General features: G+C 37.2%; 1 protein-coding gene across 2 annotated transcripts in view; it reads right to left on the reverse strand.

The window, feature by feature from the left end:
- Window positions 1-5,544: 5,544 nt before the first annotated feature.
- Window positions 5,545-23,927, reverse strand: part of SEPSECS (Sep (O-phosphoserine) tRNA:Sec (selenocysteine) tRNA synthase) — a 38,373-nt gene continuing 19,990 nt past the window's right edge. For both annotated transcript variants that reach the window (XM_069593012.1, XM_069593014.1), the window contains exons 9-11: window positions 13,071-13,164; window positions 11,243-11,333; window positions 5,545-9,910 (exon numbers count right to left, since the gene is read on the reverse strand). In XM_069593012.1, the coding sequence (XP_069449113.1) occupies window positions 9,607-9,910; window positions 11,243-11,333; window positions 13,071-13,164 (489 nt within the window). In that variant the 3' untranslated portion in view covers window positions 5,545-9,606. The remainder of the gene's footprint in view (window positions 9,911-11,242; window positions 11,334-13,070; window positions 13,165-23,927) is intronic.

Raw genomic sequence — 23,927 nt, forward strand, 5'->3', positions numbered from 1 at the left:
GGCATGTGGCCCCGCACCTGCTGCCTTTGTGTGTGTCAGTCAATTTCATGCCTAGGAAGCACTGGACTCCATGGGGATGGCTATTTAAGCAGTTTGGTTGGTTGTGGGTTTGCTTTTTTCCTATTTTTTTCCTGGGAAACAGCATAAACCAAGTTGGCCCCAAAATGCATTTATTGCAAATAGATGGGAATAAATGGAAAATAGACAATGATCATAAATGCAAACAAAAATACTGAATTTCCTAATGTTAAAAGGCCCATTTGCTTATAATTAGTAGATTAAAACTAACGAGTATTTTTACTGGCTTTCAAGAAAAGTTAGCTGGGGTCACTGTGCAAAACAAAAAGGCTTCTATCTCCCACCTGCCTCCACTCTCACCCCAGAAGGTTTGAGTCACCAGGTGATGGCAAATAGGGCATGAAGTGAACATGGTGAGAGTGGGCATGGGGAACTGAAGGCACAAAAAGAAACTGATGCGTTTTACAGGGGAACTAAAGGAAGTTTACCCAAAAGCTGTCAAATGTTTTCTGGATCAACTTTTTATCTTATAAAGGGGCTTTAGCTCCTTCAGACCTGTCCATGCCCTGTCATAGCTGGTAGAGGGCTTCTGCCTCAGTCCTGACCCTAATTAGCTGTGTGACTTTGGGCAGTCAGTCCTGCTCAGAACCTGTTTTCTTACTGGGGAAAGACTTAAAGCGGGTGTTTCATTCCCAGGTTAACTTCTCCAAGGAGAGGTTTTGCTTCTTTTCTGTTCTGTTGGGTTTTTGGATTTTGGTGTTTTTTTTGGCAGCTTTCTAACTGAAAGTACTTTCTGCCTTTGTGGTGTATAAGACCAATTTACTGCCTGTGAGCAAATCTTTTGGAGGCGAGAGTGTGGAAAATCACTCTCTCAGCTTTCTATCTGGTCAAAAGCTCCAAGTGCTTTCTAAAAGTTTCCCTCTCTCTAAAGTGGTCCATGACATCCATCAGGCATTCTTCCCACTGAGCATCACACTCAGCTCTTCTGATTTATCCCGGAGGGGGTCCCTGTCTGTATCCCTTCTCTGAAAACTGGTTTTGAGATGGCACTCACCCTTCCACTGCTCATTAAACCTGGCTGGCTGGAGCCCCAAACAATGGTTCAATTAGCCTTCAATGCATTTATTTAGAATACAGGTTCCCTCTATGTATCTGAAATGATTACCCCCATTGTCTTATAGGCCTAATCTAATTTGAGGTTCTAATTTGCAGACTTATGTTAAGGAAGTTGGCATTGAAATTGGATTGTTATACATGACTATGGACTGAAGTCCGTTTCTTATGACAACCGGTGAAAACTTGAAACAGGTGAAATGTGAATTTCTCCAGCATCCTGGAAGATATTTAGGAGCCCATTTGGAGTACGAACATCCTTCTTAAATCCAGTATTACTAATCCATGGGAAAGTTGTTAGAAAAATACCATCTCAAGGCTTGTGAATCTCTTTTCTCTGCACTTGTCTAATTTTCTCTGGTTACTCAAGCCATCTGTTTCTCACCTCTTCTCCCTTCTCCACTAAAATCTACCCTTAGGGGATCTTATTTGGATCATGACTCAAATGTAAAAAAGGAAAGTAATTAGAGAAATGAACAATGATAGCATATTTGATGATATCAAGATAATTGGGGTTGATAATATTATGACTTTTAAAAAAATGAGTCCTTTAGTTGTTGTTCAGTACTCAGTCTTGTCCAACTCTTTACTCCCATGGACTGCAGCACACTAGGCTTCCCTGTCCTTCACTATCTCCTGGAGTTTGCTTAAACTCATGTCCATTGAGTCAATGATGCCATCCAACCATCTCATCCTCTGTTGCCCCCTTCTCCTTCTAGGAGAAAGGAGATTCTTCAGTTAGGAGATTCATATTGAAATGTGAGCTACCTGTTAAAATGTATATCTGCTTTAAAGTAAGAGGGTGGTGCAGGTGAAACAAAATAGGGCTTGGTAAGTGTCAAAGGTGGACCTCATTATATGGTTCTCTCCAATATGTTTGAAATTTTCCATAATAAAAACATTTTTTTTAATAAACCACTCTCAGGGAAACATCTGATAAACTCATCCAAACTAAGACGTTGCTGCTAAGGGTAAATAGCAGTTATCTATTTCCTGATGTAGCTATATTAATACATTTTAACAGTATTTAAAAAAAGACTTAAGACAAATAAATAAATACAACAGTAGCAAATAAGGTGGGAGCAAAGGAGAGAGGAGGGAGGGAGGGGGCCATGAGGAAAACGGCCACTCGAACAGGAGCTTTGAATACAGTTTATCTTTTCATTTTTTCATCTGATCTAATAGGATTTAATCAAGATCAGGCCTCTAAACCCAGCTGCATTTTTAAAAATTGAAGTATAGTTGATTTACAATGTTGTGTTAGTTTCAGGGATTCAGATATGTACATATATATATATATATTTTAAAGATTATTTTTCCTATACTCAAAATATTGAGTACAGCTTCTTGCCATACAGTAGATCCTTGTTTGTTTCTATAGTAGTGTGTTTATGTTAATCCCAAACTCCTAATTTATCTCCATCTCTTTCCCCTTTGATAACTGTTAGGTTTGCTTTCTATGTCTAACACAGCTACATTTTAAAAGATTGTTTCTGGTGCTACTTTGTTGAAATCTCTTTTTTGTTGTTAACTGCCATGTAATAAAAGCTACTATCAAAGCACTTGCTGTTTATCAGACTCCTTGCTAGGTACGTCACACGCATGATTACATTTGATCTTTATTTCAACCCTCTTAGATAGCATTACCCCAGTTTTACAGACGAGTCAAAAGTAACTTGTGCAGTGTCACTCGGACACGTGGGAGTCTGGTCTCTTAATTACGTCACGGTCACCACAGTACCTTGGTCACTACAGTACTTCGGTCACAACAGAACTCTTCCGAAAGGTTCAGGGGATGCTTTACTCTCCTCACAGTGTATGGACCACTTGTCAGAGGTATGCTAAACCACTGTCTCACCCCATGTTTAAAACAGTAATTAGTACTTTAAATTACAAAAGAGCTAACTGAGGCGTGAGCTAACTTTGAAGGAGCAAACAATGAAGAGGACACGGGTTCAATCCCTGGTCAGGGAACTAAGATAGCACGTGCCTCAAGGGGCAGCCAGGAAAAAATAAAAAGGAGTGAATATCAGGGGGGGTGTCAGCGAAGCACATTGCTGTAGCCAGGTAACAAAGTCTCTTCTTGATGCGGAGACTGGAGCAGGACCTCTCTGGATCTGCCATAACCAAATAGGATTTTTGGAGCTCTGTCCTAGAAGCAATAGAAAACCACTGAATAAACTCAATCAGACATGACAGGATTTCATACATAGTTAAAATATAACTAATAATGCCTACTGAATCATTCATACAACAAATACATGTCCCATGTGCCAGGTGCCACTTAGGTACTTGGGTATATGTGAAGGGACAAAGATTCTGCCCTGAAGTAGCTTATGTTCTAGCCAGAGGGATGGAGATAAACGATTGAACATAATAAACAGTTAAATTACATAATACACTGTATCTTTGCTTTTCAGTGTGGTCCCTGGGCCAGTATCACAGGCCAGTATCTGTTATTGCCTGTGGGTTTGCTAGAAAGGCCAGCCTCACCCCAGATATACTGAATTCAAATTTGCATTTTAACAAGCAGCTCACTTTTAAGCACAAAAAAATTGAGGCTCCACTTTCAATTTTAAGAAAAATTTTAAGCAATGTTAAAGTTGGGGAGATAGCTACCAGTAGTCGTCTAGGTAGACCTCATCAGGAAGGGAAAGTTTGATTAAAAACGTGAAAGGGGTGAGTTAGCCAAGCATCTGGGTTGAGCTGTTCCCAGGCAGAGGAAGTAGTTGGAACCAAGTCTCTGAGGCAAAGTGTGCCTCATGTTTGAGGAACAGCAAGATAGCCAGTTTGGCTGGAAGGGGCAAGGTGGAGTAGAAAGAAAAGAAAGATAAAGGAAGTCAGAGAGATAAAGGGGATGGGAGTAGGATGGGCAGATGCTGTCGGGCCTTTGAGGGCACAACAAGAACTATGACTTACACTGAGTAATATAAGGAGTCACTACAAGAGTTTGAGCAGACAAGTGACTACACATCTTAAAAGGATCACCCTGGTTGTTGTATTGAGAATAAGACTATAATGGGGCACGGTGAGAAAGCAGGGAGACTTTTAGGGGTGGGAGGGAAGTACTGAAATAATTCAGACAAGAAACACTGATAGCTGAGACCTGGCCAATAAAAGAGGAGGAGGTAAGGAGCAGTTTGATCCTAGATAACTTTTTAAGGTAGATCCAACAAAGTTTCCTGATGAATTAGATGAGGTGGGGAACAAAGGGAAAGAGGAGAATTCAAAGCTATGGAGTTCAAGAAAGAGGTCTGCTTGAGAACCATAGTTGGTCATTCCACTATAAAGTTATACAAGAATAGGGCTAAATATAGCAAACTGCTGTGCTGGTAGGTCTGCTGATTATACCAAAAACTGGTCAGATAACACAATGGACGTGGACATCATAGTAAGTGAACTTTCTCTGTACATTTTTGCTGGGTTGTGATCTGAAATTTCAGGTATATAAAATTATTAATGCATATGTAAATGTTTCTTAAAAAAAGATATAAACACAACACAGAAATTCACAAAAATCTAAATGGAAAAATTCGGGAAAAAGAAAAAAGGTAGTCATCAAAAATCAACTAATACTTTGTAATTTCCACTGGAAATGAACAAAATTTCATTGATGACTCTCTCTCAAAAATAATTCTACTAGGAATTCGCTGGTGGGTTCCTGTGTTTAGGACTTGGTGCTTTCACGGCCATGGCCAAGGTTCCTCTGATTAGGGAACAAAGATCCCATAAGCCACATAGTGTGGCTGAAAAAAAAAATCCACCTAATAAGCTAAGAAATAGATTTTTAATTTAAAATTTAATTTAAATCTAGTAAAAATTGTTACATTATAGCTTTATGCAGACCATCATAGCAGTTATTAACAGCAAGTGCTATATTTCAAGTATCGAGTTAATCACTTTATATCTCATTTAAATCCTCAATCCTAAAGGATTGTACCCACTTAACATAGGATGAGACTGAGATTCAGAGAGGTTAAATATGAATTCACATGGGTTAATAAGTACCAATGCAAAGATTTAATTAAAAATCAAATGAGAACCTGCAAAAATCAAACAGTACAATTTAAAAATGAAGTCTGCTGAAGAAGGAAGTATTACCATTTTATATTTAATTAACATGTTTCTTTTTAAATACTTCTAAGCCTCCAACCTTCTACAGTCAACAGAGCTTTGTGAAATGGGTGCTGGAAGATTCTTTTCTCCTTCCTCTTTTAAAAAAAATAATAATCTAGCCTCCACCCCCATGACTCATGAGTCTCATTACAAAGTATGACTTTCCTTGCTGATTTCTGGGCAAGTTAATACTGATGACTAAATGAAAATACGTCCAAGTAATTTAATGTTAGTTATCTGTACTTTCAGATTTTTACCTGCAGCAATGATTAGGTAAAATAATGTAATGCACTGCCATGATTTATTAAAAATTTATTGCATAATAATTATACAATTCAGTCTTATTTTTAAACAGTCTACACCAAAAATATTTTTGGAAATATCTTTCTCTTTTAGTAAAACATGTAAGTTAGCAGGCTGACACCAGCTTCAATTCTAATAGCTAAAATCCCTCACAACTATACATTCAAACATAGCCTTTCTTTACAGTTCTCTAAAAGTTCAAGTTGACACCAATATCACTTGATAAAAACAAGACCATATAAATAGTTTCATATTTTGCTTAAGGCCTTAGATTGAACTTCAAAATATTAGGTGGACAATTATAAAGATATAGCCATTAGCCTTGGATTCATCATCTGACATGTGTACACACCATAATGACTAAGAAGAGCATGAAAGTAGAAAGGCAGGCACGAAGAATACACAGGGAAGACTCAGGCCTGTATGCTGAGTGGCCGGAAGAGACCAATAATCAACACAACGTGACAGACAAGGAAAAACTATTTACAGGAGCTTAAAAAAGACGCTCACAGCATATTCAGTTGTTTATCAAATCATTCAGAGGGTATCAAACCTCTGAAATAATTAAACTTCTACATACACAAACTCAGTTTCAAAACGAGATTGGCCTCATGAATGCAAAACACAAAGCTATTTAAGGGCTTGGCAGAAATGGGTACATTTCAGACAGTGGGAAAAGAAAACCCAGATTTTATATGTACCAAATGTGTATGTATTCAAAAACGTTTCCCTGAATGAGACTCCTCAGGGCTCGTCATACCTGTCAGTTGTTGGATTTTTCCTCTACGAAAGAAGACAAGAATATAACTTAGGATGAGCTACTAATTCAATATTAAAGTAACATCACTGGTTGAACAAATTATCTGTTTAATTTTACTAAGACCTACCATGGCCATCTAGTCTAAAACCAAAAGCATACCCTATAGCTTAGACCTCATGATAGTACTTATTATAGTGGTTAAAGAAACAGAACCACAATAGAGGTATGTGCTAGGGCAAAATATCAGGAAAAAAAACCCTCAATTTATATTTAAAGTTATCATTCTGTATATCAAGTACCCACTGACTGAACATAACTGTATTCAATAATTCACATTTGATCAACTCATCCACTAATGCAAAAAGCTAAATAAAAAGATTTATAGTTGAACACAGAGTTCCTAAGGCTAGTATCACATATCATTCCCTGATAGAGGGAGAATTCGTCAGCAGAGAACTTAAGAGCCAAATTGAGAATTGGATTGAAAATACCCTTTCCTGCTCTGTGTATAATAAGTAACACATTGGGTGTAGTGACCTAAAGAATATTTCACGTTATTCAATTTTCTTTTCTGGGCAGACTACCACACAGCCCAATGACTTTAAAAACCAAACTCCAAAATTCTACCTGATAGTCTTAATAAGGGCAGTTGGATCACAAAGATTTGAAGAGGTCATCTTAGCCACTGATTGGAAAAGATATCATCGGTTGGCCCTTTGCCCCAGTGAGACGATAACTAAAGCCAATTATGAGGCTTACCAATCATTACTAGGAGATTAAAATAAATAACTTGTATGTACATGGAAAGGAGAGACAGCAAGTCAAAGGACACTGGAGTGGGAACAAAGGAAAGCCTAAATGTGCAGAACCTATAATATCCCTTCAAAAATCCTTGACTTCTACAACCTCAAGGTCAAATTGAAACCAGCAGGGATAGAGCTGGAATTCTAAAACCTCTGAAAAGAAGGGGCTAATAGTAAAAGCTGCAGCTGATTTTATGCACCAGGAATGAAATGTTATAACATATCTATCATTCACATGTGGGTTCGTGTAATTTATCTTCAATTAGAATTATTATCTATTCAGCAGCTGTAGCCCAAGAACTGCTGATACACCACAGATGAGAAAACATTTGCGGGTCTCTCGACTCTGGCCTTTCTTAAGTTAAATGATGATCACATAAAATAGATCCCTCGTTCTGTAAAATGATCTTGGCTTATGTGGACACTATACTGCATCTACATCTACAACATCACTTCATTTCCTTTTACAGACTGGAGAGGGTCTATAGCAACTCTTCATCTTAACTAGTTCTTCGATTCAGTCCCAAATTCACGTTAAAAACATTATACAACTTTTTAATCCAGGATTTACCTTTGAAAGAAGTATTTAAAGAACCCAGACACTTCAAATATCTGAACCCCAGACATACAAAAATTTCAAAGCAACCCTTTACAATAGTTGTAATTAAGTACTTATCTCAACAGTGGACTTCCAAAGTTGGCAATAAAATATTCTAAGTTACCAGTGGGAGTCACAGCAATCTGAGCTCATGTTTAACACAGTTTACAGTACCAAACCAATGGAGAAAAACACAATCCAGAAAGAAAAGTGGCATTCTCTACTGTAGTGTTTTCAAAAATACATTCAATGGGACGTCAGTAAGTATTTAATTTAAAAAACACGTTCCATCTTTAGACAAGGATATATTCAAACTCAAATAGAAGGGATTCTTAGAGCCTTTAATATGCCAATAGGCAGGTTTGCAAATTTCCCAACTTGCTCATGGAACCTTTCATACCCTTGAGCATCTCTTAGGAATAAATGCTCCACAGAGCAAGTCTTAAGAAACACAGTTTTGAAACTTTGGTGCATTCAGGAGCTTCACTAATTCCTTTGGCTATCAGTCTTAAAATTAACACCAAAAATAACAGTTATAGCCAGTAAATCTAGGATTTCAGATTCAGAAAGGAAGCATAGGGGCAATGCGTAGGGAATACACCTGTTCATCATACTCCATCATTTTCACCTCCCCAGCAAAAATATGTTCAGAATCCCCATGTTAACCACTCTTGATGATGGCTGTACAAAACACCTGAACAAGCTAACCAAGATTTCTTGAGGCAAAAACATTGAAATAAAGTTTTCACTTTCCCAAATGGAAAAATGCACACATGTTGTATTAACAATTTATAATTATATACTCAGAAGAGGTAACCTCAGTTATCAGTTAAGAATCTGCATACTGTGTAGTTCATTAACATTTACAGAGCTACTTTATATTAAGTTACCAGTTAAGTAAAGTTGCAATGGAAACTTCTGTTTACTTAGGAGTTCTCTTACTTTGGTGGTGGTTTAGTCGCTAAGTCATGTCCAACTCTTGCAACCCCATGGACTACAGCCTGCCAGGCTTCTCTGTCCATGGGATTCTCCAGGCAAGAATATTGGAGTGAGTTGCCATTTCCTTCTCCAAGGGCTCTTTCCCTTCCAGGAATCGAATCCGGATCTCCTGCATTGCAGGCAGATTCTTTACCGACTGAGCTATGAGATAATTTAGAGCAGTGTTTCTCAACCACAGCTCTAGTGAGATTTGGGGCTAGATAAATCTTTGGTTTGGGAAGTTGTCTTGCCCACTGTAGAATGCTGAACAGCATGCCTGGCCTCCACTAACTGGATATCGATAGTATTCTGCTAGTTTTGACAATCAGAAAGATCCCCAGATGTTTCTTAGATATAAGCAAATCATCCTGAAGTTGAGATCCATTTCTATTGAGTGAAAATTAAAGCTTACACCTTGACTCTGCTTTCCTAGGAAATATCCATTTTACAGGCATACCATGACTTACACACATCGACAAACATCTAGTAAATAGTAGCATTAGTGATCTTTCTAAATTCTGTGTGGTCAGAAACTAAGTAATTTGTGAATGACAGAAAATGGTCAGAGGAACACAGTCTACACATTTCAAAGAGAATCAGAGATCATGTGTAGTTTTACTATCAACATATTAGTAAGAATTATCTGAATCATAATGCTTAATTGGCAAATGTTTAACAATTAGAAAAATGTTAATTGTATATTATGACCTGTTGAGGATGGTAATGATTGAAGCAGTCTAAAAACAACAAATCTAATAATCATCAATGGCTAGCTCAGACTGTATTCTATTCCTTGACCAAATATTCTCCATGAAATTCCCAATTCAAAAATCTTACGTTTTGTCTTTAAACTGTTAGCTTATACTGTAGCTTCCTCACTTCTTTCAAATTATCAAAAACAAACCCTTCACATGTCATCAAGAAGAATCCTGGCATGTGTCAAGATGTACAGTATCTAGTTTTAAAGCCATTTCTTCTATATCCACATCTTCAGTTTTGTCATTATTGTCAACTCCAGATACATCACTCTCTTTATTTTGTTCCTTTCTGACTGTCTTTAAACACTTGTCAAGTCTCTTTATGAACAAGTCCACATCCTGTGTCTTCATTCCAATGGCTGACGCAGCATTGAGGTAAGCACAAGGGTAATTATTTGTATGTGACATAAAGCCTCTGAAAGTGTAGCCACTCACAGTCTGCATAGACCCAAGAGGAACAACCCTGAAAGGGAAAAGATTTACCAATTTAATATGTCTGGTGATGTTAACAGAGTATCACTCATAAACAAAAGAAAGCTGTGTTACTAAGCCTTACACCCACTTACTAAGAAGTTTAAAAACAGCCATAGATCGTAGCCTATGAAAATAGACTGTCAGCCTTAAAATAAAATTATACGATACAGTGCACTTCACACAGAAAGGTACTATCTGATGCTTGCCATTAACTTATCATCAAGCTCTAGAAATCAAAAACACCTTCACATCTTCAAAAAAGTAGAAAGAAAATTATTTTCGTTTTTGTACCAAATATGGAAATCTGACACTTCACATATACACACTTAAATGGAATATTTAAGTTTGTAAATCAAACCACTTTGATTAACTGCCACGTATCGCCTTAAGTAATCAATAGACTAAAATTACACCTATCTGATCATATTATGCATGGAAGGTTTCAGAGCAAGGCTCCAGAAGAAATCGCATAACTGCTTACAGTGGATTGATGGTCAGCAACTAGCAATATTCAGCAAGGCACATGCATTTTTAAAGCTTGATTTCACTGGCATACTTGATATAAGCAGATTTCTAATGTACTTTTTTTTAAAAGCAGCCAATTAAGATCAACCTAAACATAAAGACAAATAGTGGCAACACTAAAAAGCAAGGCCAAGAAAACCATTTTATAAGTGTCAGAACTAAGCTGCATACAGATAGAGCTCATCAAGTTAAAAAGGTGAAGTAATCTAAGAATTTTTCCTTTTAAAAAGTCGTTCTTTGATGTGAAATCTCTGACCTCTGGTAGTCAGAGAGAAATTCTTTAGTAGAAGCATGTAAAGAAGAGTACTTAGAGCAAGCTACTTCAAGTCATCTTTCTCTGACCTCATCAAATATAAAATGAAATTCATCTTAAGCTATAAAAGCAAAAAAGACATTTCTCAAAGGTAAGACAAGAATTCATAGCTGTTTTCTGTTTAAGAAATGGACTTTTCCTTAAAAACATTTTCACTTAAGAATGAAGCTAACTTATTTCTAACACCATAATGTGAAGATTATCTAACAAAGGAAAATAAATACAAAAATTTGTACAGAGGGTAATGAACTTTGTTTTTGTGTATCTGTTAAACAAGATTCATATCCCTTTGTGACTACTTCACATGCTACAGGTGGATGCATAACAGCCTCACAGATTCTCTACCTCATCACTATTTTCCTCCATGATGAATCCTCAGGTATAGCTAGCTCACCGTATACTTGAGGGACTTATTGGTAAGGAAACATACTTCATTAACTTTATAACACAAAATAAAACCAATCCCCTTTTGAACATACTTACCTGGCTCCAGAAACCTGTCTTGTAAAAAGCATGGAGCCAAGCTGAGTGACAGCTTTGCTACAGTGTTTATCTAGGGTTTTAAGTGTCATAGCTGAAAGAGAAAACAGTATTCCAGTGAGCCTTGGTTCACCAGCACAAAACTACTCAAGAAACAAATAATCATGAAGACGTTACTTTTTTTAATTGTGTTAATAAACATAAAGCATAAAATTTACCATCTTACCCAGTTTTTAAGTATATGCTGCTGCTGCTGCTGCTGCTAAGTCGCTTCAGTTGTGTCCGACTCTGTGCGACCCCACAGACAGCAGCCCATCAGGCTCCCCTGTCCCTGGGATTCTCCAGGCAAGAACACTGGAGTGGGTTGCCATTTCCTTCTCCAATGCATGAGAGTGAAAAGTGAAAGTGAAGTCGCTCAGTCATGCCCGACTCTTAGCGACCCCATGGACTGCAGCCTACCAGGCTCCTCCGTCCACGGGATTCTCCAGGCAAGAGTACTGGAGTGGGGTGCCATTGCCTTCTCCGTATACTTCAGTAGTATTAAATACCTCAAACACTGTTATACAACCATCACACCATTCATCTCCATAACTCTTTTTCTCTTAAAAACTGACACTCTATACCCATTAAACTAATTCTCCATTCTCCCCGACCCTAGCAAGGGGCATTACACTTTCTATCGTGATTTTGAGTACTCTAAGTGCCGCACACAGGTGGAATCATATGGCATTTATCTTTTGCAACTGGCTTATTTCATGGAGATAGCACTTTTTATTCACTGTCTCATGGCACCATTTCACGTTAATGCACTTAATAAATTATAGTAAGGATTTTCTTGCATATCAAAGAAAAATATTTTAAAACAAGCTAACATACTCAGAAAAGAATTTCCATACAACCCTTCCAAAGAGTGAATATTCCAATTAAACTCATGTAACAATGACATGAATCGTATGACTTACCATACTAGATACTTTACAATTATTATCTCAGCCACTTTTAACTTTGTATGTGAGGGATCATTATCTCTACTTATAGACAGGGAAAGGAAAGTTAGAGGCTACTACATGGCAGAACTGAAATTCAGATCACACCATATCACCTTCTATAACATCTACCTAGATTTTAAACCAACAGAGAAGAGTGACTGGGGTGAGTTATTATCTATCAGTGGCCAAATGGTTTTCCAAGGAAGTTCATTCCTGGAAAAGGCTTCAACTACAAATTATTAATTTCCTTACTTTCCTCAGATATACATAAATATGAACCATACTATACTATATATATATTCACAAATTAAAAGAGGTAATGATGAAGCTTAAATGTTAGTGAAATACATAGAAGTCAACATCCATACTACCCCTTCAGTAGCTCCTGTACTACAATGACAATGTTAAATTATCATAAACACTGATATCTCTAACATAGGCACACTAAGGAAAACTAACAATAATAGCATTAAAAATTATAAGAGCAACTTTAATATCCAATGTTATGGTGTTTTTTTTAACTGGTAGAAATTTTTAAATAGTTACATAGATTCATTATTATTGACCAAATTATTCTGGTAAGAAGCAAGAGATCAAAGTACTTTTTCCATATTTTCATTGTAACATAATACAGATTTGAATTCTTTCAGCACATAGGTTTTACCTTTGAAATACATTCAAGTATTTAAAAAGGCTAAATTTTTTAAATTTACAAATTAGTACTGTAATGAAATTAGAAACATCACTGTAACAAGGAAGAATCCATACTCTTTTGAGAAATATCAGCTTCCTACTGGAAATGGTTCAGAAGTACTAATGTTTTAAAATAGAAAAAAAATTACCTAAAGATATGGGATTGTGAGGTGTATGCAACAGTTTTTCATTGTAGGCTTCTGACAGCTTCTTTAGTTGGCTGGACAAATAGGAAAACATTTCCTGCAACAACAAAATGTTACATTTACAGAAAATCAAATAAACACTCACTGCAACTTGCCAGATTGAGTAAAACAAATATGACTGGTGTATAGTCTATGCTGTAAATTAACTCATCCATGAGCCCTAGGAACAATTCTTTCCTTTGCCACAATATAGTGAGATTCAGAGCTGCCAGAATGATCTGAAACCATAGGATTTAAAGGCAAAGAACCGCAACATTTCCTGCTCAGGTGCTATCACATATCTATCAGAAATCCATCCTCTTTTCAGAACCTCCAGGGCTACCACTCTAGTCCAAGCAGCCATCAACCTTTCCCCTGGATCACAGCAATAGATTCTAAATGACTTCTCTGCCTACTTTCCCGCCTTTCTACAATCTGTTCTTCAGACTGAGGCCAGAGTGGTCTTTCAAAAATATAAATCAGATCATGTTCCTCCCAACTTCCTCCTGTAAGTATTTAAAAAAACAAAAAACAAAAACTCTTCATCTATAAGGCCCCGCATGATCTAGCCGAGCCAAAATGCCCAACTCAGCAACAACCATTCCCTCCACTTACTACATGCCAGCCACATCAGCCTCCTTTTCTGATCCCTGGACACGTCATAACCTTTGCGCCTGCTCCTCCAGGACTAGGAAGGCTCTTCTCCCAGATCGTTCCATGAGTGGTCCCTTTTGTCACAATCTAAGGAGACCTTCCTTCATCTCTTCCCTGTTAAAGTAACTGTCGACCCTGCCTACCTCCAACTCCTAATCTCCCTCCAACACCACTGTCTATTTTGGTTCCTTCACTATACTTACACAGTCTGAAGTTATCTCTTTTATGTGCTCAAATAAATATTGCCTATGACTACGCACTAGAATGGAAAAACTCCTTGAAAGCTGGGACTCCTTACCTTCTTCACCACTGTTTTCCCAACATCAAGAAAAATAAGCCAAGATTTTAGTATGTAAGTGAATTGGGAAGAGACAGTTTAAAAATTAATTTCCTTTAAATATTATAAACTTAAAATTAACAATTACCTTTTAACTCAATTAAAAAAATATAGCAGCTAACAACTAAAAACTGTACTCTTGATCCTACTCTGAAAAGTATATCTAGTAGTAAAAAATAAAAATACTTATTATTTTACGAGTACAAAATTTCATGTGCACAGGCACATTAGAGAATTTAATGAAGCTACAAATAAATATTAAGTCGGCAACTGTTTGACCTAAAATTGTTTTTTCTTCTCCTAGTAAGGACTTTAAAAAGTGTTGAAATGAATATCTGCCCCAGTAAGTCTGCAGCTGAACAAACCCATTTGCAATGACCTCCTCCAGCCACAGTCAATACATATAAATTCTAATGATGTACTAAAGAGCCAAGGGCCAACAGAGTGCCTAAGTGGAGACAGGAGGAAATCGTACTTGAACTTCAAAGACCACGTAAGCGGCTTCAGTTTTCTCTAAGGTAAGGATTGGCGAGTCTGAGCCCACACTGCAACCCAGAGTAGCTTTTTCCTGTCTAAAGCACATAGCAGATGACTAACTCTGTCTTTTGTTAGGTAAGGATTAAAAGAAGAGGAAAATTCCTACCAGGTTTATGAATTATGAATGAGTCTCCTTAAGACCACAAGCATTTTTATCCTTGTCAACACAGTATATTTTATATTCTGACCTAAAAAAACTTTAATAGTCATTCTTAAATTTTTAGAATCTTTTAATATCAATTCTCAGCATGCCAGAATTATGAAATCTTAGGTCACTAAAATATACTGATTCTTTTTATATTAAAAAAGTTAACACCCACATTTGTCATACCAAATGAAGTTATAAGTAAACATACTGTTATATTTAATAAGTTTTTCTCTTCTGTCATTAAAAAAAAGTATATGGAAATTCTTTAGGAGACATATGTTATCACCATTTGCAGTAACAGAAAAGAGAGTAGGCATCTTTTCTTAGACATATAAAGATTTCCTGGCCCTTCCGTCTTAAACTAATATTCTGATGTTCACTTCACTAGGTGAAATTATAAGAAAATCAAATGAAATTTAAAAATCAAGAGTTTTTCCTACAACTGGAATAACTCATAATCTTTTAGTACCATGCCAGTGTTAAAATGAAGAGCAAAATTCCTGGGTTTCATTTATGTATTTCCCTCTACTATAAAGTAACTAGGTCACTAACATAATGCTCAGTGTTGGGAATTCCCCTGGAGGTCCAGTGGTTAGGACTTGGTGCTTTCACTCCCAATGGTCTGGGTTCAATCCCTGGCTGGGGAACTAAGATCCCACAGGCCAAAAACATTAAAAATAAAATTTTGAAAATGTTCAGTGTTGTTTAAAAAAGAAAAAAGAAGAGTCATATATTTTAATTTAGATGTTAACTGCTGATTCTTCATAATATTATATACTAAAGTCTGAATGGGCATCTAATTCTCTCTTACTCTCAAATTCATTAACCTCCCATAAGCAGAAACAAACCTGAGAGCCAGGAAATGCCTTTTACAGACTCCCACATTCTCCCCTCTAACACTAATAACAAAAAACTTATTTCAATTGCGAGGGCCAAATTTAAAATATTATTCTCTCTAGTATGACTGCCACAGTAACCACCAATGTGGTCACACTTGTAGAATAAAAGGTACCTGAAAAGAGTAGTTAGTTTCTCCTTAATTTGTACTTAGCTATTTCTTTAAAAAAAGAGAGAGGAAATGGTTCCTTAATAACACCCTTAGAGGGTACTTTTAAATTCACTAATGCATACATGACTATTAAAAAACAGATTTTTCCAGTGTTCAATTTCTAATATCTTAACAAATTAATTCTAACCAGTTCTATCAATCACTTGCTAATACCACTAGAATGGTAGCTAATATTAGAATAAAAATCTTCAGACTAAAAGTGTAATGCTAAAGTAAATAAATCACATATCACTAGTATGGGAGTAATTAAAAAAGAATATATTTGTGACTCAAGTTCACATCCATCTGCAAATGTTTTTAGTATCTCTAGTCTGTATAAAGGTTTATGACAAGCAAAGCAGCTTAAAATATCTTAAAGCACAATGTACTGAGTCCTATAGTATTTCACATATTAGGGTCCTAAATGCTCTATTAATATCACTACACTTTAAAAATATCATTTAAGAGACTGTACGACTATTTCCTACACTAATACTTAGCTAAGCAGTTTTTTATCTGATATATTAAAGGTATTTCAAAACCTGCACTATTTTTTTCCTACAGTTAAATCTATAACTGACATTTATTACAAAATACTCCTGTAAAAGGAGAAATTTATAAGCACTCCAAACAAATGTATATAGAAAGATCTTACTTAAAAGAAATGAAATATTATTGATTTTCTATGTCTTTTGTGCTGTATTTAACTTAATTTTAAAAGATTCTTCACCAGAGATAAGCTGAACCGTACACCTGAATGCTAATGTCAGCTACATTTCTAGAATAAAAATACAGGACTTTACACCATAACTCAAGATGTTAATGGAAGAGAAGCTGAATTACAATAGGCATTATCTTTCATATAGCCTTTTGCAAACTGATTTGCAGTTGTGAAGCCCAACATCTAGCTTATCTGTTCCCACAAACCAAGATGTACATAATTCACTGAATTTTAAAGAAAAGGGTCTTAGGTAACCACGTCTTTTGAAATAACTGTTTCATGTTACAAGATGAAAGAGAACTTCACATATCATTACAATAAGCCCCGTAAGGTGGGTAATAAATCAAAAAGGAAACATAACAAGTAGTCTGGTATTTCAATGATAACATGTAAGGATGGACAGACAATGGACTGGAGGTACATATCCACTCACACAGATGTTCCTAAGTGAAGACAAACACACTCAATGTGGGATGCTGCTATCTATGACTATGACCAGGCCACAGCGTCCAGACACACTCCATGCAGCACAGGCTAAAGCTTTCGAACTTTTCTACTGATGCTTCATATCCAGGCCTAAAATCTGACACTTTCATTGGGATTCAACTACTCTACCTTTAGGGCTACAAAGTTTGTTTGAGTTGTTTGTCTAACGCTCTCCAAGTTTCAGCAAACAAATTCCAGTCACGGAAGCAGCCATTTTGTCATTCCTTTTCTGTAGATATTCTCTTCTCCAAATCAGCAGATATTTGCAACAATGAACGATTACCTGCCTGTCCTGTTCAGCAGAGTGCTCTTCTAAAAAGTAAGGCTAAGCAGAATAATGGTCTTCTCTGGAACCAAATCTGAAGCAGGGTTGAACATCTAAGACTGATCATTCTTTTGCATAGAGCAACTCAAAGAAATAGTTTCTGCAGTTTTCATCCCTTTTCTTAAAGGCCTCTTCAGTGAAACTTCCTGGTCACTTCTCTCAGTGAAACAGACATGTTGATCAGGAAGGGGCTAAGGGCAAAGAGGTTCAATTCACACACACACAGTTCCACTCTCTTAGATCCTTTCACTCTTCAAAAAAGAAGGCTTGAGAAGGAACCGCTTCAAGCTGAGTTCTTGTCTGCTTTTACTGTGAAAAAGATAAAGCCTTTTTGGAAGAGATATAGCTAGATGAAATAACCTCTAAAAATATCATTGTGGTGAATAAGGGCACAGAATTTAAAAAAATCCTAAGTTTTCTTTTAACACTCCTTTTTTAGTACGCAATAACACCAATAATATAAAAAGGAGCTCTCAGTGATGGTATAAAAATAGCTCTGGCTGGAGCAAAATAGCTATGCCTCAGCTTCTCCAGAGCTGAACCAATAAACTATCACGATTAAATTTTCACAGTTCAAAAGCAAGTCCACTTAAACAAAAGAGGGCTTTACTTCTGCAACAAATCCAATAAAAAAACAATATTTATGCTACATATATGCAATTATGGTTTATGGAGGACATCCACATTTTTCAAGAAAAAGACTTTCCTGTTGAATGAAGTTGTTAAAAAGCAAACTTTTATTCTCTTACAATGATAAGAGTTCTCAAATGAGCATTTTTATACTCTGAAGATTACTACTATAGATAGTCTCTGTTCTAAGTAAATTCAATACAAAGAATTTTAAATAAAATCAATGAATACATTAGAGCCTTTGGGATTTTACACACCTCCATTAAATAAGAAAAGGGGTCATGAGATTACTATTTTTATGGTTCAGATGCCTTGCACAGAGCAGGCAAACACTTCCACAACAGTTGATGGGTGACTGGAAGCAGGTGGGAAGAGTGGGAAGACAGAAAGCGCAGAGGCTTCAGTATCACACAGACTTGGCTTTCAACAGCAGTTCTGGCACTTACATGTGATTCTGGGTAAGTATGTAACTTCTCCTAACCTCAATTTCATCTGTAAAATGGGGATAATATCTACCTCATAAACTTTCTCTGAGTACCACAGGCACTGCATGAAATAATGAATACAATGAACCTAGCAGAGTCCTAGACATACAGCAGACATTCGTAAAAATATTAGTTTCCCACCCACCTACTCTTCTCTTAGCCTAACAGTTTTCAGACTAAAATAATTAACATTAGCTAGCAGGACTCATCGGAGAAGGCAATGGCAACCCACTCCAGTTTTCTTGCCTGGCAAATCCCATGGACAGAGGAGCCTGGTGGGCTGCTGTCTCTGGGGTTGCGCAGAGTCGGACACGACTGAAGCGACTCAGCAGCAGTAGCAGCAGTAGCAGCAGCAGCAGGACTCATACAGACACACACTAATATATTGAAGCCGTAATCCTGTTCTTTTCCTGTCCCTGTTCCTTCCACTCTACGTTATCTAAATAAAGAAAAATAACAAAGTTCTGGATGCTACAAAGCGAGGGATCTCTTGACACCTAAAGTGGACTATTTCCCCACAAAATATTTACCCAGTGGTTAATAAAGGACAAAGTCCCAGTGAAATCAGAGCCGGGCTGCCTACTGGATCCATTTACCAGCTGAGCTACACATTCCTGCAAGTCAGTCTCAAAGCAGGTGGACTTTCACTCATGTTAAGCAAAACGTACATGTGCATGGGACTTTGGTATCATCCAAAAGTAACTTAAAATTTTAAAGTCAAACTCTAAATGTCAAAAGTAAGAAGCATGGCATAAAAGAAATTCCTAGACTGCATAAAGATGCCAGAACATCCCTAAGATCAACAATTTCAAAATTCTTAGGGGTAAGAAAAGTCCTTTTGGAAGAAGAGTATCTGCTAGGAGGAAGCCCTGTTCACGCACAGTAAATGCTACATACAACAGGTAATCACCATTTTAAGTCATTCCTTTTTCACGAGTTTTCAACTATATCCCTATAGAGAAATGTCTCTATAAGAATATCTAAGTCATATGAGATGTCAGCACTAACGTGTTATTTGTTTTCTGCCTAATTTTATAGAAAGATACTTATTCTGTGTAAAATAAGACTGAAGAGTGGACTTATGTGTTCCCAAATGTCCTTTCACTTTTCACTTTCATAAACACTACAACACTATGACATTGCAGGTTTCTGTTCCAAGCTTCCATTATACATACAAATGATTTGTGGGCCCCAAAACAATGGATTTTAAGCTTGGGTGTGCATCAGATTTATCAGGGAAGTCTGTTAAAAATCCAGTGACTAGGGACTTCCCTGGTGGTCCAGTGGTTAAGATCCTGCACTTACACTGCAGGGGAAATCTACATACCATATAAATAATTACAAGTCTGATGAGAGTTAGAACAAGCAATATTTCTCTATTGAAAATCCTATAATGGCTATTTTACTCAGAATACAAGGCAAAGACCTTACATGGCCTAGAAGCATACGTGACCAGCACCGTCCCCATTACCATCCTGCCCTCAACTCTCACAACTCTCCTTAATCTCTTTGCCCTAACCACACTGCCCTCTTCTCTGCTTCTCAAATGCACTGTTCAGTTCAGTCACTCAGTCGTGTCCGACTCTTTGCATCCTCCTGGACTGCAGCATGCCAGGCCTCCCTGTCCATCACCAACTTCCAGAGTTTACTCAAACTCATGTCCATTGAGTTGGTGATGCCATCCAACCATCTCATTCTCTGTCGTCCCCTTCTCCTTCTGCCTTCAATCTTTCCCAGCATCAGGGTCTTTTCAAATGAGTCAGTTCTTCACATCAGGTGGCCACAGTATGGGAGTTTCACCTTCAACATCAGTCCTTCCAATGACTATTCAGGATGGATCTCCTTTACAATGGATCTCCTTGCAGTCCAAGGGACTCTCAAGAGTCTTCTCCAACACCACAGTTCAAAAGCATCAGTTCTCTGACTCACAGCCTTCTTATGGCCCAACTCTCACATCCATACATGACTACTGGAAAAACCATAGCTTTGACTACACGGACCTTTGTTGGCAAAGTAATATCTCTGCTTTTTAAAATGCTGTCTAGGCTGGTCATAACTTTTCTTCCAACGAGCAAGCACTGTTTAATTTCATGTCTGCAATCACCATCTGCAGTGATTTTGGAGCCCCCCAAATAAAATCTGACACTATTTCCACTGTTTCCCCATCTATTTGCCATGAAGTGATGGGACCGGATGCCATGATCTTAGTTTTCTGAACGTTGAGCTTTAAGTCAACTTTTTCACTCTCCTCTTTTACTTTCATCAAGAGGCTCTTCAGTTCTTCACTTTCTGCCATAAGGGTGCTGCCATCTGCGTATATGAGGTTATTGATATTTCTCCCGGCAATCTTGACTCCAGCTTGTGCTTCATCCAGCCCAGCATTTCTCATGATGTACTCTGCCTATAAATTAAACAAGCAGGGTGACAATATACACCCTTGACATACTCCTTTTCCTATTTGGAACCAGTCTGTTGGTCCATGTCCAGTTCTAACTGTTGCTTCCTGACCTGCCTATAGGTTTCTCAAGAGGCAGGTCAGGTGGTCTGATATTGCCATCTCTTGAAGAATTTTCTACAGTTTATTGTGATCCACACAGTCAAAGGCTTTGGCATAGACAATAAAGCAGAAATAGATGTTTTTCTGGAACTCTCCTACTTTTCCAATGATCCAGTGGATGTTGGCAATTTGGTCTCTGGTTCCTCTGCCTTTCCTAAAACCGGCTTGAACATCTGGAAGTTCACAGTTCTCGTACTGTTGAAGCCTGGCTTGGAGAATTTTGAGCATTTCTTTACTAGCATGTGAGATGAGTGCAACTGTGCAGTAGTTTGAGCATTCTTTGGCATTGCCTTTCTTTGGGATTGGAATGGAAATGGACCTTTTTCATTCCTGGGGCCATTTCTGAGTTTTCCAAATTTACTGGCATATTGAGTGTAGCACTTTCACAGCATTATCTTTTAGGACTGAAACAGGTCAACTGGAATTCCATCACCTCCACTAGCTTTGTTCGTAGTGATGCTTCCTAAGACCCATTTGACTTCACATTCCAGGATGTCTGGCTCTAGGTGAGTGATCACACCATCATGATTACCTGGGTCATGAAGATCTTTTTTGTATAGTTCTTCTGTGTATTATTGCTACCTCTTCTTAATATCTTCTGCTTCTTTTAGCCCATACTATTTCTGTCCTTTATTGAGCCCATCTTTGGGTGAAATGCTCCTTTGTTATCTTGAATTTTCTTGAAGAGATCTCTAGTCTTTTGCATTTTATTGTTTCCCTCTATTTCTTTGCACTGATCGCTAAGGAAAGCTTTCTTATCTCTCCTTGCTATTCTTTGGAACTCTGCATTCAAATGAGTATATCTTTGCTTTTTTCCTGTGCCTTTCACTTCTCTTCTTTTCACAGCTATTTGTAAGGCCTCCTCAGAGAGCCATTTTGCTTTCTTGCATTTCTATTTCTTGGGGATGGTCTTGAACACTGTCTCCTGTACAATGTCACGAACCTCTGTCCATAGTTCATCAGGCACTCTATCAGATTTAGTCCCTTAAATCTGTCTCTCGCTTCCACTGTATAATCATAAGGGATTTGATTTAGGTTATACCTGAATGGTCTAATGGTTTTCCCTACTTTCTTCAATTTAAGTCTGAATTTGGCAACAAGGAGCTCATGACCTGAGCCACAGTCAGCTCCCAGTCTTCTGCCCTAATTTCAGGTACTGGTTTTTTGCCTGAAATACTCTTCTCCATCATACACTTCAGGGAGTATACTCCCTCAAACTTCTTCCAGTCAACTCAGAAGTCAGGTCCTCAAGGGCCTGCACTAACCACTGTATTTTAAAAATCAGTTCTCACCATCTCCCCTGTCACATCAACCCTAACCCCGTTTATTTTACTCTGTTCTTTTCCACAGTGCTTTCACCTGTATAATTTATGTATTAAACAAACTTTATAATTTATATTTTATTTATTGCTGGTATCCTTCATACAAAACGTAAGCTCCACAAGAGCAGGTATCTTTTGTCTATCTTATTGGTTACTATATCAATATTATAGGCTTGACACATAATATATGCTCAACAGATACTTAGTAAATTACTCAGTGAAACTTATCCTACAATCAAAGTTCTCCACTATTTATTTCTATTTCATAGAAACACTGGTCCATACTTTAGACCATGCTATTTTAAATGAGCCTGTCACTGTTCAGATTGGGGGGGGGGGGGGTAGGTCAAGACGGCTTAACAGGGGTGGAAATGGATATGAGACACCATGAAATTGAAGAGATCATCTTAAAATTTTCAAACTTAAAAAATGCTTGATATAAATTACCCGTATGACTTGTGCTGGATTACTAAATTACAGGCCAATTCCCATGACTATAATACCCAAGGCCCAGAAAGCAGCTATTTCATTTTAAGAAATATTCTATAATTTTCAGAACTAGAAGTGGCCTGAGATGCCAGTTGTTTCTTTCACAAATAAGGGAATAAAATTTGTGAGTTCAAGTACCTTTACCATAGTGAAACAAGTAGAGATAGGAGAGCCGAGACCCACTGGTGTCTGATACAACTAAACTTTAACATAAACAGGTGATGGTTTTCCTCAGTCAACAGTCTCCATCTGTCCTATGGGGACAGAGCCTTGAAACATTCTGCTGAGGTTTTCTCTCTGTACAACAAGATGATTATTTCTTGGAGTTCATTAAACTGGAGTTTTAGTCTAATCATCTAGAATTTCTTTTCAGGTCTATTGAGGCATAATTTACACATAGTAAAATTTCAGGTGTCCACTTCTGTGAATTTTGACAAACATACAGTCATGGAACTACTGCCACTATCAAGATACAAAACATTTCACTACCATTAATAGTCCCCTCCCCAACCCAGGCCTCTAGCATCCACTGATCTCTTTTCTGTCCTGACATCTTTTTGCCTTTTACAAAAAAGATGACATGTAAGTAAAACCATACAATATGTACCCTTTCAAGTCTGGCTTATTTCATTTAGCATAATGCATTTGAGAGTTATTATGCTGTTGCATATATCAGTAGTTGGTTCCTTTTTACTGCAGAGTATGTATGTACCAGTTTGTTTATACCCCAGATGATGGACATTTGAGCTGTTTCCCGGTTTTGGCAATTATGAATAAAATCACCATGAGCATTCACATATAAGTTTTTGTACACATACAAATTTTCATTTCTCTTGACTAAATAGATAAGAGTGGGACACTAGTTTTTGTGGTAAGTATACAAAAAACTGCCAAAGTGTTATCAAAGTTGCTGATTAGCTTTTTATATTAGTTTTTGTTTTTTTATATTAGTGATATCTCACTTTAATTTGTATTTCCCTAAAGACTGAGGTTGACCATCTTTCCCTATATCATGTAAATCTTAAAAGATGTCCTAATAATAAAAAGTAAGCAATTACTTTCCTATGGGTTGAATTAGTGGG

This window comes from Ovis canadensis, chromosome 6, assembly GCF_042477335.2.
Source record: "Ovis canadensis isolate MfBH-ARS-UI-01 breed Bighorn chromosome 6, ARS-UI_OviCan_v2, whole genome shotgun sequence".
Lineage (NCBI taxonomy): Eukaryota > Metazoa > Chordata > Mammalia > Artiodactyla > Bovidae > Ovis > Ovis canadensis.